The sequence below is a fragment of the Haematobia irritans genome, chromosome 1 (assembly GCF_050003625.1).
Source record: "Haematobia irritans isolate KBUSLIRL chromosome 1, ASM5000362v1, whole genome shotgun sequence".
NCBI lineage: Eukaryota > Metazoa > Arthropoda > Insecta > Diptera > Muscidae > Haematobia > Haematobia irritans.
The window spans coordinates 218,241,524-218,259,093 of NC_134397.1; the positions used below are offsets into that span (position 1 = coordinate 218,241,524).

Sequence of the window (17,570 nt, forward strand, 5' to 3'; positions counted from 1 at the left end):
GGTCCTAAATATTTCTTGCCCGGTTTCAAAGATTTTCTCTTGGCATATCAAAGTGTCGATCAACTCATGATGGCGCTTCACCGGAAATGGTCCCAAAGACCACAGAACCACTTTTGTGCAAAGTATTATGGGTTTGTCTTCCATTTGAAACGGATTCTAAAATTTAATGTTATTTCCACCATATTTTGTTTTTGAACAATAAAATTAAAAACAAGTATATACGGCCGTAAGTTCGACTAGGCCGAAGTTTATGTACCCTCCACCATGAATTGCGTAGAAACTTCTACTGCAGAGTATCATCCACAATGGAATTACTTGGGTTGCGGTAACACTTGCCGATGGCAAGGTATCTTAAAACTTCCTAACACCGTATTAAACTAAAAAAGCCCGATTAAATAAGTATATAAGTAAGTTTAAAGTTTCTATAGAAATAAAATTTTGACAACTTTTTCTATAGAAATAAAATTTGGAAAACATTTCCTAAAGAAATAAAATTTAGAAAAAATTTTCTGTAGAAAAAAAATTTTGAGAAAATTTTCTATAGAAATAAAATGTTGACAAAATTTTCTATAGAAATAAAATTTTGCCAAAATTTTCTATAGAAATAAAATTTTGACAACATGTTCTATAGAAATAAAATTTTGACAAAATTTTCTATAGAAATAAAATTTTGACAAGATTTTTTTTATAGAAATAACATTTTGACAATGTTTTCTATAAAAATAAAATTTTGGTAGATTATTTTTGGCTCGAGTGACAACCATGATTGAGAACCGATATGGACCAATTTTTGTGTGATTGGGGATCGGCTATATATAACTATAGACCGATATGGACCCATTTTGGCATAGTTATTAGCGGCCTTATACTAACACCACGTTGCAAATTTCAACCGGATGAATTTTGCTCCTCCAAGAGGCTCCGGAGATCAAATCTGGGAACGGTTTATATGGGGGCTTTATATAATTATGGACCGATATGGACAAATTCTTGCGTATTTGTTAGAGACCACATTCATTTCATTTATTAGACATGTAATACAAAAGCCTTCGCGGCCAATAAATATATTACATAGTATTCTTAAACCTGAGTATACAACGGACTAATAATTGATTCTAATATTAACAATAATAATTAACAGTAGCAGAATAGCAGAACCCCCAGCCATAACAAACAAAGAAAAAAAATAGCAGTAAATATTAGAGATATAAGGTACCTATAGTAAGCAAATATTCGTGAAATTGAAATAAAAGTTATCAAATGTCATTCAAATAATAATTCAACAGTTTAATGCGAAACACGTTATTAGAGTGAGAAAATACTCGTAGATCGTAAGGCAAACAGTTCCAACTACGTGCAATTCTAACGACATAGGCCCTTGCATAGAGTGATCTAGCAACCCTATTAATCAAAATTTGAGGGTTCCTCGTGGATCTCGAAAATTTAAATTTCCCACATAGAGAACGAGGACCTCCCGTCCTGATTATTTTATAGAAAAAAGATAAATTTCTAAATCTCACAAAATCAGCAAAGGAACAACCGAGAAAACGCTTAACATGACTTGTGATATGCTCCCTTCTACCCACATTATAGACAAAACGAACGACCGTGTTAACAATTACCCTGATCCTGTTCATAACATTCGAACCGCAACCCGAAACAATCTCCAAGCCATATATTATGTGACTCATTAGGAGAGATTTCGCCACCCTAAATCTGACATGAAGAGGTAAATATATGTTAGCAGCATATATACGTCGCAATGCTGCCCAAACACGCCCAGATACCAAATTGACATGATGGTCAAAGTTCAACCTCGTATCAAGAACAACACCAAGACATCTATGATGATCAACAAAATCAATTGGAGTATTTCCTAAAGAAATTGTAAAGTCATGAAGAAACAGCTCATTTAAACCAAAAGAGAGGGCTTTAGTTTTAGATCGATTCACACAAAGCGAGTTAAGTTCAGACCATTCAAGAAAACGAGTCAAAGTGTCGCTAATATCATACTGAAATCTAAATAAATCAGAACGTTCACATTTAAAAAGTAGGAACACATCATCGGCAAATAGAAAAGCTTGACACATAGGTGAGTTTACCATCCGAGCCAGATCATTAACATACAAAAGGAACAAAATGGGCCCTAAAACGGAACCCTGAGGGACACCAGAATGGAGGGGAAGTACTCCGGACTGAGAACCCCTTAGGGCAACAAATTGGCACCGACCGGAGAGGTAAGAAAAAACAAGTCTACAAGCTTGGAATGAAAAACCAAATTCATGTCTCAGTTTGGAAACCATGCACATAAAGTTGACAGAATTGAATGCCTTAGAAAGGTCAAGTGAAACCAGCACATTGGGTATATTACTATTAACATTCTCACGAATAGTATCAGTTAGTTGGAGAAGCAAAGACGTCGTAGAACGATTGGCACGGAAGGCATGTTGCAACTCATATATCTTCGACACAGTAGATTCCAAAATCTGATCTTTCATAAGGTTCTCGAATACTTTCGAAAGAGCAGGAACAATAGTAATAGGCCTAAGATCTTCAGGTCCTCGAATATGACTACCCTTAGGAATTGGGACCACACGTCCAGTCTTCCAAGCTAAAGGAAAGACAGACCTAGTAAAAACCATATTAAATAAATCCAAAATGTAAGAAGAAACGTATGGAAATATTAATTTAATAAAATATATCGGAATTCCATCCACACCTAATGATTTTGACCTAACTTTACGCAACGCGTCATAAACCTCATCTTCATAAACGCAACGGAAAGAAAAATCATTAAGAGAATCAGGAAAGGACTCCAACTCCTGATCGTCTTGAAAATCAATGTTATTACCCGCGAAATATTCATTAATTTCATCAGCGTCATACGCAATATCCCTATGACTCGAACCAACACAGCCAGACGTGCGTAAAATATTCCAAAATCTTGCCGAATTCTCGCCGCCAAAAAGACCCGTATAAAATGTCCGTCTCTCCTTGCGAATAATACCCTTAGCTCTATTCCGAAGTTTGCAGTAAGTCCTCCAATTGGTCTCAGAACGGTCATTTAGAAAGGCTCTATAGGCCAAATCTCTAAACGATTGAGCTAAAATGATATTGCTACGCCTCATCCATGCATCATTCTTGTATACCACACGTTTACGCACAATTGGAACGAAAGAGAAAAGATCACAAAGTAAATTGCAAATAGCATCACATTTCGAATCAATGTCATCAAGACAAAGAATCGTAGAGGAATCAAAGTCGTCAATATAAGTAAGCAAATCATCCCAATTGATATTTCTAAAGTCCCTATATTCAAAGAAGTCTGCTGTATGTGGAACATCAATCGAAAAGGAGGCCAGAATAAGGGAGTGGTCTGAAATAGATGGACATTGGGTCTGATTACAGTCTAGAACAGAGATTCCACTCGAGAGAAAATAATCTATCAAAGAAGTTGATCGTGTTCTAAGATCAAAATGTGTAGGTCTCGAATTATGGGTCACCATCAAGTGCAACCGTGAACACAAAGAACGAAGACAACTCGATCTAACTGTGTTAAAAAGATTGCAGTTGAAATCACCAGCTATGAGGATACTAGAATACGAAAGTAAAAGGTCTCTATGAGAATTCTCAAAAATATCCAGATTACCCCTAGGCAAGTATACTACTCCAATAAGGACTTTCCTATCCTGAACATGCAATTCAATAAACAACGACTCACACTCAGAATTAGAAATAACCGTAACAGGCCTAAAGGTAATATTATTAGAAATATAAAAGGCCACACCACCACCTCGCCCAAGTAACCTGTCATTACGGCAGAGTTTATATCCAGCCATCATAACAGCACTGTCAAGAGTGTCGGCAGTAAACCACGTCTCAGATACCGCAAGTATATCAATCAAACCTGTTCCGACTATTTGTCTCAACTCATTTAACTTTGAGTCAGCCCTTAAACTCCGACAATTGAGGTGTCCTACTTTGAGTTTTGTTAGATAAGGGGTAAAAATATGTTTAATTTGACTAGAATTGCTTACTATGGGTCCTAAATTATCATTAAAAGACATCATAAGTTGGATATAATGTTATGGCAAGGGGGTTAAAAAAGCTATTGTAAAAATCAATACATAATATTCGCATATTATAACGATAATTAAATAATTATTATGCTCATAATTATATCGACGAATCATCCTAACAAGATATATAGTATAACGATGTATATTGAAGTAACTTCTTTAAATAAGTATATGAATAGGCACTACGTTTGTTTCATCAACATTACAATTTACATTTAAATATTAAAGCTGAAACCAAAAGCAAGTTGAATTCAAACAAATTTACAAGTCAATATTAATCAGATTGTAATTCTATTTTTATGTATATATATATAATAATATCATTCCTTCCGGATAGAAATATATAGAATTTACCACAAAGTGGAAAAAAAGAAAAATTAACTATACATGAGATCAAAAATTCAAAATTAATAAGGGAATCAGAAAGCGTTTTAGTCTAGATGTTATTTGGAAGCTACATTATCCTTATTGAGAATGTCTTGGCATTCCAAAGCATTCAGATACAATTCTTTACCATCCGGCATCAACAACTTGGCTTTAGGGTTGTCATAATTAAGTACCTTGAACTTGAATATTAACTTTTTATTTAGAAGTTTCTTGCATAGTGCATTCAATTTTCCAGCAGCAGGTGTGAAGTGTTCATTTAAGTATACCCTCGTATGTATATCAACACTATTGTTAACGCTATCCACATTCGACTTTATCAAGTGAGATACCATTAGTGGTTTAGTCTTAATAGCTTGAAAATAGAATTTAATTACGTCATCCCGCATGAAATAGTTGTTGAATTTAACTAGGATAGACTTCATTCCATTGATATAATGCACACCGCAGATATCATGCTTGGAGATCGATATGTTAAGGAAATCTCCCAGTTGAATAATGGGATCAACTAGATTGGTCAATCCTTTCGGCATACCACTTATAATGACATCACCTCGATTTAGTTTTCGTTGGAGTGAATTAATCTCCAATTGCATTAAGGAAAATTGATTGGAAGTAGCAGCCTCCACATGACTAATTTCCTTGCGACATTCAGAAACTTCAAATTTTATATCCTTAACGAGAGCATCCATATCTTTCCTCATACTCACAATAGCATCCATGGCCTCATCAACCCTGTTGCGCTCCTCATTAGCTCTAGTGATGAAATCTTGCATCATCTTCTTTAAACTCTTGACTTCATCACTCAATGATGTATCGTTCGTAGAAATTGTTGTATTAGTTTCTTGTTTACCACAGGATGGACAAACATAAGAAAGAGCCGTATTAGCAATTAGAATGTCTTGCTGCTCACTGGTGAGATCGGTGCAGGTTGTATGTGCCCACTGAGCACAGCAACGGCATTTCACACTTCCCTTCGACTTACACAAGTTGTTACTGCAAATAATGCACTTGGACGGCATTTTAGTGTTCTTTTGTTTATCAGCCATGAGTATGGACAGTGATCTTGCACACCTAACCTCAATATTCGTCAACCAGTCAACAGTAGCAAATAGAAACGCGTAATCAGGAAAAGACAATACCAGCAATGGAAAATGCACAAATATATCCGGCTTATTTATTGTTATGACTCAAGTTGTTTTCGACTCCAATAAAAAAAATAAACCAATTCTTGCTGTAGCAAAGGCGATTGGTGGTGACAATGTAACAGCAACCGGCAAAGTTTTTGACAGCATAAAAGTTTCCAAAAATATTGGGAAAAACACTCAAAATTAAAACTCCGGAACTTGTTTGAATAAAATATGAAGGTTTGCAATTGAATTTTTGCAGAAATATGGATTAATTAGCAAAAGATGATCCGCCGACAAAAAATACGTCTTCACTCAGGCATTTTTTTCCAAATTTCAACCGGATCGGATGAATTTTGCTCCTCCAAGAGGCTCCGGAGGACAAATCTGGGGATCGATTTATATGGAGGCTATATACAATTATGGACCGATATGGACCAATTTTGGCATGGTTGTTAGAGACAATATACTAACACCACGTACCAAATTTCAATCGGATCGAATGACTTTTGCTCCTCTAAGAGGCTCCGGAGGTCAAACTGGGGATCGATTTATATGGGGGCTATATATAATTATGGGCCGATGTGGACCAATTTTTGCATGGTCATTAGAGAACATATACCAACACCATGTAAAAAAATTTCAGCCGGATCGGATGAAATTTGTTTCTCTTAGAGGCTCCGCAAACCAAATCGGGGGATCGGTTTATATGGGGGCTATATATAATTATGGAGCGATGTGAACCAATTTTTGCATGGTTATTAGAGACCATATACCAATAACATGTACCAAATTTCAGCCGGATCGGATGCAAGTTGCTCCTCTTTGAGGCTTCGCAAGCCAAATCTGGAGATCGGTTTATATGGGGTCTATATATAATTATGGACCGATGTGGACCAATTTTTGCATGGTTGTTAGAGACCATACACCAACATCATGTACCAAATTTCAGCCGGATCGGATGAAATTTGCTTCTCTTTGAGGCTCCGCAAGCCAAATCTGGGGATCGGTTTGTATGGGGGCTATATATAATTATGGACCGATGTGGACTAATTTTTGCATGATTGTTAGAGACCATATACCAACACCATGTACCAAATTTCAGCCGGATCGGATGAAATTTTCTTCTCTTTGAGGCTCCGCAAGCCAAATATATATATATAATTATGGACCGATGTGAACCAATTTTTGCATGGTTGTTAGAGACCATATACCAACACCACGTACCAAATTTCAGCCGGATCGGATGAAATTTGCTTCTCTTTTAGGCTCCGCAAGCCAAATCTGGGGATCGGTTTATATGGGGGCTATATATAATTATGGACCGATGTGGACCAATTTTTGCATGGTTGTTAGAGACCATATACCAACAACATATACCAAATTTCAGCCGGATCGGATGAAATATGCTTCTGTTAGAGGCTCCAAAAGCCAAATCTGAGGGTCCCGTTATATGGGGGCTATACGTAAAAGTGGACCGATATGGCCCATTTTCAATACCATCCGACCTACATCGATAACAACTACTTGTGCCAAGTTTCAAGTCGATGGCTTGTTTCGTTCGGAAGTTAGCGTGATTTCAACAGACGGACGGACGGACGGACATGCTTAGATCGACTCAGAATTTCACCACGACCCAGAATATATATACTTTACGGGGTCTTAGAGCAATATTTCGATGTGTTACAAACGGAATGACAAAGTTAATATTCCCCCATCCTATGATGGAGGGTATAAAAATTTATTAAAATAAAACAGATGAAGTAAAACAGCTGACTTCGAATACTCTGAATTATTTCTCCCATGTTATTCCCTTCCCCTACTGTTTAGAATAGGAGGATTTTATTCCCGGGGAAAATGAATTCCCAGGGAACACATTCCCTAGGGAATATTCAGAATTGGGCTAAGGATATCACCCCTGAAAGCTTAACCCTCAATGGCTTGTATGTTAAGTTTAGAGTAGCGAAGAGTATAACCCCAGTGGTTAATGATACATACGAAGCAGTGTATGTCCTCAATTCGTGAGATCGATGGATGGATATTATATCAGAAAGTAAAATGCTATTTTTTTTTAAACTCAACATCTGCCCAATTTATTGATTCATCTGCAATTACCCTTCAACGCATATTTTCCCTTGCACTATTGAGATTATAGTTAAACCACTTAGAAGAGTTTTGAAACGCTCAGAAATGTCACAGAAATACTGAGTTGAAAATCTTATTTGTGTTCGGTCTAAAGTGGAATTGAACCCACTATCTTTCGAGATTTTAAGTGCAATTTTACCTTTGTGTTAATAAAGCCTAAAACGGAAGGACTTCATGAGTCTTCTGTGCTAGTTTAAAACAATTTTCTATTTCTTTTCCTAACAAATATACTCCCTCACAATTTTGGCTATTTCTTTCTCTCCCTCTCTCTTTACTATGCAAGTGCCATTAATGTTTGCATTCCTTGTGTGATCATTGTTATGTGTATGAGGGTCTTGGCATATTTGTCAACATAGAAAATATTATTACTGCAATCATGAATTAAACTAACAAAGAGATCGAAAATCAAAATAAATAAATCTGTATAAGATTAATGCCTTTGATTATCTATGTATTTGCCAAAATTGGTTCAACAATCTTAAAGGGGACTGACTGGTCTACAAAAAAATTCACCCATTCGCTACTAAGACCGCGAAGCTTAATCGTTTTTAAAACAGACAATGACTAAATGTAAAACTTGTTGGTTAGAGGGGAAGAGCAAAGTAATAAAGAGGACGGTAGGGGAAAGAGATAGAGAGTAGCTGAGGTTTTTTCCTAATGTTGTTTTTTTTTTCTTTTATTATGACGACATTATGTCTAAATAATGAGTATGTGTGTGAAACGAAGAGGGTGCGATAAGGGGCATTGAGATATGGCTCTTGCAGAGAGTCTTGGGTAAAGTATTCAATTAATTTCTCTGAGCTTATTTCAGATGATTGTAGTAAAAAAATAAATACAATTGCTATAAACGTTGTTTTCTGCCATAGGTTTAGTTATCATCGGAACATTGAACGTTATAGAATTGAATTTTAAAGGCAGCTACGACAGTATAAAAAAAGTTGCATTTTATATTTCAATTTATAGAAAACGGATATAATTTTTTAAAATATAATTTAAAGAAAAGTGAAAAAAAGGAAAAGTGAATTTGTTTGTTATCAATTGAAAGTGTAAACTGAAAGAAAGTTCAATTGAAAGAGTAAAAAATAAAAACACAAAATAAAACAGAATATTAAAATTTAAATTATGATATAAAATAGAAAGTTTTATTATGAAAAATCTAAGCTGAAAGTGATTTTAATACGGAATTAAGACTTTACTAAAACAACTAAGAATACAATCTTCAAAAAGTTTAGGTAATTCCCGTGATATATTAAAAACTAGTAAAAAACCTTTTATATTAAAAAAGAAAGAAATTTCCCACTTTACTTTTTTTGTTTTGATATTTCTTTTTTTAAACTGTCTTAAACAAAATTAAAAAAATAATTTATTTTGTTTTTTCTATTTTCTTTTAGCAATTTTGTGTGTGTTTCATCAATTGCATTAACAATTGATTTTGCTAAATCACTGCGGCAATAGTCACAACAAAGAAAAGAAATCTTGCGACAATCCAATTGATCAATATTGAGAAATTAAATCTAAAGAAAATCATTAAAAAACAGAGCAAAGTGTTACGCAAAAATGTTGAGAAACAAAACAAATGACGACAAAACAGACACCTTGCTGGCCAAGAGTTTGGTGCCCATCATTGATTTGGCTCATTGTGGTAAGTGGAGAAGAAATTAAATGTCATCTATTAAATAAGTATATACAGTATATAATGGGGACAGCCCGCTAGAAATGTCCGGACTATGCAGTAGTCCGGACATCTCAATTCTTCGGATACATTTTACATTTTTCCTCTGTAAACCGGGCCGTAATATTTGTTTGTTTTTGTCGCATAAGTTTTTGTTATTTTATCGTTTTTTTTTTTTTTTGAAAACTAAAACAACACTAAAGAAGTATATACAGCAGTATCTTAAATACGGGCCGAATCTTAAATACCCACCACCATGAATCAAATATATTAGTTTCCTTTGAAAATTTCAGGGGGGTTTGATGGCAGCTATTTTCCCAAGCAGATCAGTACGCTTCCCGGAGATAAATGTAAAGATTTTAACTATGAAGACTATATCAGATTCTGGATTTATGAGAACCATTTTTCGTTTGCGTTTTAGAGGAATCATAAATATCTCTTGTAAGTGTGCAAGAAAATGATAAAATAATTACGAGAAGTAAAATCTGGAAATTTTACATTCAGTTTCAAGCAATTTTCATGATCAATGCACCATCTGTACTCTCAAGATCTGAAATCGGTCTATATGGAGGCCTTACCAAATGGACCGATAAAAACTAAACCATATACACTTTTTTGTGGGTCTAAAATGCCCGTATATTTATACCCAGCGCCACACTGTGAAACAGCGTATTATAAGTTAGTGCATATGTTTGCAACACCCAGACGGAGTCGAGATAGACACATGGTATCTTTGGCAATAATGCTCAGGGTGGCTCCCTGAGTAGATCTAGCCATGTCCGTCTGTCTGTGAACACATTTTTGTGATCAAAGTCTAGGTCGCAGTTTTAGTCCAATCGACTTCAAATTTGGCACAAGTTTTCCCTATTGATTTTGGAAGAAATCGGTTCAGATTTAGATATAGCTCCGATATATATCTTTTGCCTAATATGCACGTATATGGGCCCAGAAGCCAGAGATTTATTCTGAAGTGCGTGAAATTTTGCACAAACAATGCACTTGGCAGTGTAGTCAAGTGTACAGTCTAATCGACTTAAAATTTGGCACAAGTTTTGGGTCAGCGTAGAACCCTATTGATTTTGGAAGAAATCGGTTCAGATTTGTATATAGCTCCCATATATCTTTCCCCCGATATGAACTTATATGGCCCCAGAAGCCAGAGTTTACCCCAATTTGGTTGAACATTTTCACTAGGAATAGTGTAGTCAAGTGTGCTAAATTTTATTGAAATCGGTTCAGATTTCGATATAGCTCCCATATATATCTTTCGGTCGATTTGCACTATTATGACCACAGAGGCCAAAGTTGTACTCAGATTGACGAGATTGCATATGCTTCTAATACATATATATATCGACCGATAAATCATAATTACACGTTTGCGAAGTTGCCACAAAATTGGTTCATATTTAAATGTTTCCCATATTTTTTACTAACATCGTGTTCCAGCCCAGGGCATTAGCCGACTTAAATTTAAAGTCCATAAATTTTGTAGAACAATTTTTGTTCAGATCAAGTTAGATTTAAATATATGTACAGCTGCGCTCAAAATAACAGTAGTAGCAAATAAATTAAAGCACCATCGTGATTTACAGTTTTTGTCGTAAAATTGGTACTGTAATCAATGTTTTTAGGTTGCCGAATATATAGACGGGATCCTCTTCAATCATAAAGCACCATTTTTGACTCATCCATCCAATGTTCCTCCATTTCTGTACTGGGGAATGTTCCTCCATTTCTGTACTGACGAATGGAAATCCTCTTGGGCATACTTTATTCTTTTCGATACATGTTTTTTTTTGAAAGGAGAGTGACTTTTCTTGGACTATGGACAGCTAAATTATTTTCGTCTTTTAATTGTTTGTAAGCTAGCTTATAACCCTTTTATTTGTTTTGGAGCTTGCAAAGGGATTCTTCTTATGTCGATTTTTTTACAACAACAATAGCATCAGAAGTTAAACCAACGGTATTTTTTTATTATGCACACTCCAAACAATGATATAGTAAAAAACAAAGATAAAATAAACCTTTAGTGGAAGGAATAGAAGAAGCAGAAAAAAAAAAAATTCAGCACAGCACTACTATTATTTTGAGCACAACTGTATATGGGAACATAAACCTTTATATATAGCGCCCAATACATTGGATATGCTAACGAAAATGTGGATCTACAAAGTGATGCAGGGTTTAATATAGTCGGCCCCGCCCGACTTTAGACTTTCCTTACTTGTTTCAATTTGTGGCAAATCTGATAAAAAACTACAATTTCTAGAAACCCTAGGATTTAAATCTGGAGGGCTATGCCACAAACATGGAGGGATACGCACAATACTCAGCACATCTAATTCAAGTTCTAGAATCTAGACCACAAATCGGAGGGCCGGTTTATAAGGGGGCTATATCAAAAATTTGAAGCGATACACAATATATTCGGCACACCTCATTATGGTCCTAGAATACCTCTAGATTTCAAATTTCAGGCAAATTGGATAAAAACTATGGATTCTAGAAGCCCAAGAAGTAAAATCGGGAGATCGGTCTATATGGGAGCTATATCAAAACATGGTCCGATAATCATAACTTTCGGCACAACTCTTTATGATCCTAGAATACCTCTAGATTTCAAATTTCAGGCAAATTGGGTAAACAATACGGATTCTAGAAGCCCTAGAAGTAAAATCGGGAGATCGGTCTATATGGGAGCTATATCAAAAAATGGTCCGATACTAACCATTTTCGGGACACCTCTTTATGGTCCTAAAATACCTCTAGATTTCCAATTTCAGGCAAATTGGATAAAAATTACAGTTTCTTTAAGCCCGATTCTGTGCCAAATTTCAGGACGATAGCTCCATTATTGATGACTGTAGCGGGATTACAAAAGACGGCCAGACGGACATGCTTATATCGTCTTAGAATTTCTCCCTGATCAAGAATATGTATACTTTATATAGTGGCAAATCAATATTTCGATGTGTTACAAACGGAATGACAAACTTATTATACCCCCGTCACCATTCTATACTTTTGCAGACAAGCTATGGGACATGATAATTTTTCTGCTAGCAATGGTTGTTGGCCACAATTTAAAATTTGAAGCAGCATTATTGGTTTGAAAATTCACGGTGAACCGTGAATTTTCAAACCAAACCAGCTTTACAACTTTCGAAAATGTTTGAGTGATGAAAATGGGTCTTACTGAAGATCAAGTATATAACGCTTCTCAAAAAGAGTAAGAATGAACTACGGCGTAGTTAATATCCCAGCAAAAAAATTTGGAAGTTCTTCTAAAGGTATAACTTTAAAAGCACTTCCAAAAATGTCCTCCCAAAGATGTTCTTTATTTTAGCTGCACAGGAAGTTTTTTTGAGTCAATTTTTTTATAACTTACCTTTTTCATATTTGTAGCGGAAATTTTTAAATTTTTTGTTTCCAGTAGGTTAAAAATATATTAAGAATTAATAAACACAAATGGTAAAAATTATTTAAATTTTGTCGAAAAAATGCCAAATCCATTCTAGAAAAATTGCGAATTTTTTAAAATATTTGACGTCAAACGTTCCACAAAGGCGTAAGAATGCAAAAAATTTTTAAAAATTAGTTATTTGTAAAAATATCACAAAATTTCTTAATTCACAAAAACACTGAATGCGCATCACACCTTAAGAAGTAATGCAAATTCAGTACAATGGCTGTTAAAATGGTGGACATCCGTCCTATGACAAGACCATGTTAAATTCATCGCTTCTGCGCCAGTTTTTCACCACTTCCGGATCCAAAAAGAACTTTTTCACAACTTTTTTGGCGACGCATTTTTTGCTGGGATATGTTAATCCTTAAATACACAAGAACGTCGATTCCTCTAAAACAAAAAATATATGCAAAATGGTAAAAAGAACATCTGTATAGTACATTTTTTTTTTAATTTTATTTTTTGTTTTGCAAAAATAGTGCTTTTATCTTAAAAGATACAGTGCGCATTAAACTAAGTTTTTGTTTACAAATAAACAATTTGATTGTAGTAGAGCATAGAAAATAAATATACACACACTTTTTTTACCAACATTCCTTTTATTTCTGGTAAAAAATAATTATTCTTCAATTTGTAGGTTTTTGAATTTTCGCGCATAATTTTTTTTTCTTTCTTTTTCTTTAAATTTTTCAGTTTACACAGAAGTACTATAGATTTTCCGAAAAAAAAACATATTTTTTAATACTGCGTTATGATGTTTTAAATGCAAAAAACTTGATTTCGTAGAATTCGGTCAAAATGTTAAGAAGTAAGAATTTTTTTCTGGTTCTATCTTAAAAGATACAGTGCACATTTAAGGGTTAATGATTTGGTGCCAACGATTTTTTGCTTAACTTTTAGTTCATTTTTGACTCTATGATAAGGAAGAATTTTGTAAATGGAAGTTAAAAATTTTAAAATGACAAAAATCACTTTGTAGGAGTTGCAGGGCATGCTCATCTATGTGACACAGTGGCTCTTAATGGTTAGAATGGTTAAAGACAAACCAAGTAACTAAAATCTGAAAATGCTACGATGCAAAATCAAACATTTATGTGCCAAGGGGAAAAAAGTAAAGTACCTCTGCTATCGCCTCAGGGTTACTCAGGGTAAAATGCCCATTGGAAGATAATGAAATGAAATACAGGGTGTGAAGTAGTGCCCATCATTGTCTTGGTTCATTATCGATTACTTTGTCATTGGTTTGTGTTTCAATTTATTTTTATTATTATATTCTATTATATTATATCGGAGTAGAGTTACATACGTTGATTGTACACTTAATTGCATTGGCAATTATATTGAATCATGCGAATGCATTTGCGTGGCACATTAAGAGTTATTGACAATGTGACTAGCTATATATAAACTTGATACTAATTATTTTTAAAATGAAAAAAAGCAAAATAAATTACTCACAAAATATACAAACAAAAGTCAATGATGTATACACTTCACCTGCATCACCAGCATGAAAATCTATTTTTTAATAATTTTCAAAACCGACAATTATTGCAAAAGGGTTCCTTATTTTTTTTTTGTTTTTAATTTTGCAATTGACATTGCAAAATTTTTTATATCCATATATAATTTATTACTGTTTCTGTTCTGTGTTACTTATTGTTGCTATGGTATATTTTATTTGTTTTAATTAATGTCTCAAACACACAAATTATACAGCTGTGGATATTTGTGGCAATTTCAATTTTATTTTATTAGGATTTAATTTTGTTTTGGAAAACATTTGTGTTCTTTTTTCTAACTTCAATTAAAATTTTGTGGATACAGTGAAATTTGAAGCTATAATTATTTTTATTTTTAATACTACCTAGTTTGTGTTTAACAAATGATTTTTTTCTGCCTACTTTTTAAATTAATAATTTGTTTATTCATTTATTAGAGAAAATGTCTGTGAACTTGAAAGTAATTGATTGATGATTTATGTATGTTCGACCTTGGAATGGAATTTGTTGGAAAAAATAAATAAAGCATACACAATTGAGAGTGATGTCAATGTGCTTAGTGCTGTTTGGAAGATATCGAATTCTATGCTCATCAAAAACCAAAAAAGTTGTATTTTTATTTAAACTACTGGAAATCAGACATAAAGTGGTTAAGAGATATGAGAATTAAATGGTGTTAATTATTGAACTAATGATTGGTTAGACTATTGGTTTACTTGGATCCAAAAAAGTTTAACTTTCCCTTGCACTGAAAAAAATATTGCCCTAAAAATGGCTCGAAATCAATACCAAAAGCCTTAAGGAAAGGCCAAATTTTTGGATCATTGTAAACTTTTTTTTTTGGTGTATATAAAAGTGGCAAATTTTATAAAATTAACTTGCCACATTTTTGTGATGAGTGGCATTTTTGTGGAACTTTGCCGAAATTATCAATACCAACGCTGACTCTACAATTAAAATTAACCCTTTGACTACCGATGTCCACTACAAATTAAATTCGAAAACGACACCAAACTCTAACTTTCCACTTAATTTCGATTTATTTCTCGATGCACAAAAAACTTTTCTGGTTCAATCACGAAATTAATTGATCCAAATAGTTTTTTAATTGAAATGTGTTCAATCACAGAAATGATAGTATCAATTAAAAAATTAATTGAAAGTCAATTAAAAAATTAATTTATCCAATTAATTTTCGTGATTGATTTTTATTTCAATTAAAAAATTTGCTGAATCGATTACATTTTTAATTGAATATTTTTTTTAACTCAATTAAGACTTTAATTGGTAAAAATTTTGAGAATTTTTTTTTCTGTGTGGTAAAAGGAGTCTGTAATGTAAATACGCTTTAAAATGCATATTTCTAAACTAATTTAACTATCAACGAAAAATGCGCAAATTTGGAGACCATTTTTCTAATGTACGTCTCTAGTTAATGGAAATTCATGTAAACACTGTACCTAATATTATTTAGATATATTTTGTAACACAAAAGGGCTTATTTTCGTAGGGCCATTTGGTTAAAATTCACGAATTAAGTTTTCAGAATAAGCTCATGTAGCTTTTTAATTTTATTAATAATTAATAAATTTGAGGTAGACCCCCAAAATTACAAATTTTTCTACATGCTTTTGGTAACATTAGGTTTAAAGCGGTAGTGAACGGGTTAAGATCAGGGCTGCGAATAAATTTTCAAGAAAAATCGTCGCCAAAAAAAATCTGCAAAGTAATGTTCACAGAAAAAATTTTCATGAAAATTTTTCCAATTCAAATTTTAATTGAGTTTTAAACAATATTCTATTAAAAATTTATTGATTAAAACATTTTTTTAATTGAAACAAAAATCAATCACAAAAATTAATAGTATCAATTAATTTTTGAATTGGATCAATTAATTTTTTAATTGACCTTCAATTAATTAATTTATTTATTTATCAATTAATTACATTTACAATAAAATTATAAATATAATTGTAAGCTATGACTGCTAGGGTCTTAAGCTTTGACCTTCAATTAACTTTTTAATTGATACTATCATTTCTATGATTGAAGACATTTCAATTAAAAAATTAAGTGGATCAATTAATTTCGTGATTGAATCAGAAAATTTTTTTTGTGTGTGTTGGTTAAAAACAAAAGTATTTCATATAAAGAACAGAAAATTCAAACACATTTCAACAACGAAAGTATAATGAACTCAGTTTTGTATAAAAATAACATAAGAAACATTTTTATGCAACGCTATGCTATATAACATAAAAATTATTTTTTTTAATATATAGTTAATTCAGTAAAAATAAAAATAAAGATCTTTAATACGTATGTGTTGTCCGATTTTCCAAAATTTGGCCATAAAACTCTTATTGATTGACTCTCCAATTAAGAGGTACCATTTTCTATAGAAAAAATTTAACAACGAAATACAATTTTGACAACATTTTTTATACAAATAAAATTTTGACAAATTTTTCTATAGCAATAGAATTTTGACAAAATTTTCTATGGAAATAAAATTTTGACAAAATTTTCTATAGAAATAAAATTTTGACAAAATTTTCTATAGAATAAATTGTTGACAAAATTTTCCATAGAAATAAATTTTTTTCTATAGATATAAAATAATGACAACATTTTCTATAGAAATAAAATTTTTACAAAATTTTCTATAGAAATAAAATTTTGACAAAATTTTCTATAGAAATAAAATTTTGACAAAATTTTCTATAGAAATAAAATTTTGACAAAATTTTCTATAGAAATAACATTTTGACAAAATTTTACATAGAAATAAAATTTTTACAAAATTTTCTATAGAAATAAAATTTTGACAAAATTTTATATAGAAATAAAATTTTGACAAAATTTTATATAGAAATAAAATTTTAACAAAATTTTCTATAGAAATACAATTTCGACAAAATTTTCTATAGAAATAAAATTTTGACAAAATTTTACATAGAAATAAAATTTTGACAAAATCTTCTATAGAAATACATTTTTTTCTATAGATATAAAATAATGACATTTTCTATAGAATAAAATTTTGACACAATTTTCTATAGAAATAAAATTTTGACAAAATTTTCTATAGAAATACCATTTTGACAAAATTTTCTATAGAACTAAAATTTTGACAAAATTTTCTATAGAAATAAAATTTTGACAAAATTTTCTATAGAAATAGAATTT

General features: G+C 32.4%; 1 protein-coding gene across 3 annotated transcripts in view; it reads left to right on the forward strand.

Annotated features, from left to right (window-relative positions):
* LOC142222592 (uncharacterized) overlaps positions 1–17,570 on the forward strand; it is an 83,170-nt gene that overhangs the window by 20,865 nt on the left and 44,735 nt on the right. For 2 of the 3 annotated variants that reach the window (XM_075292806.1, XM_075292810.1), the window contains exon 2: positions 9,127–9,377. In XM_075292806.1, the coding sequence (XP_075148921.1) occupies positions 9,293–9,377 (85 nt within the window). In that variant the 5' untranslated portion in view covers positions 9,127–9,292. Of the gene's footprint in view, positions 1–8,621; positions 8,968–9,126; positions 9,378–17,570 lie in introns of those variants that run through there. The other variant, XM_075292807.1, reaches the window with a different exon arrangement.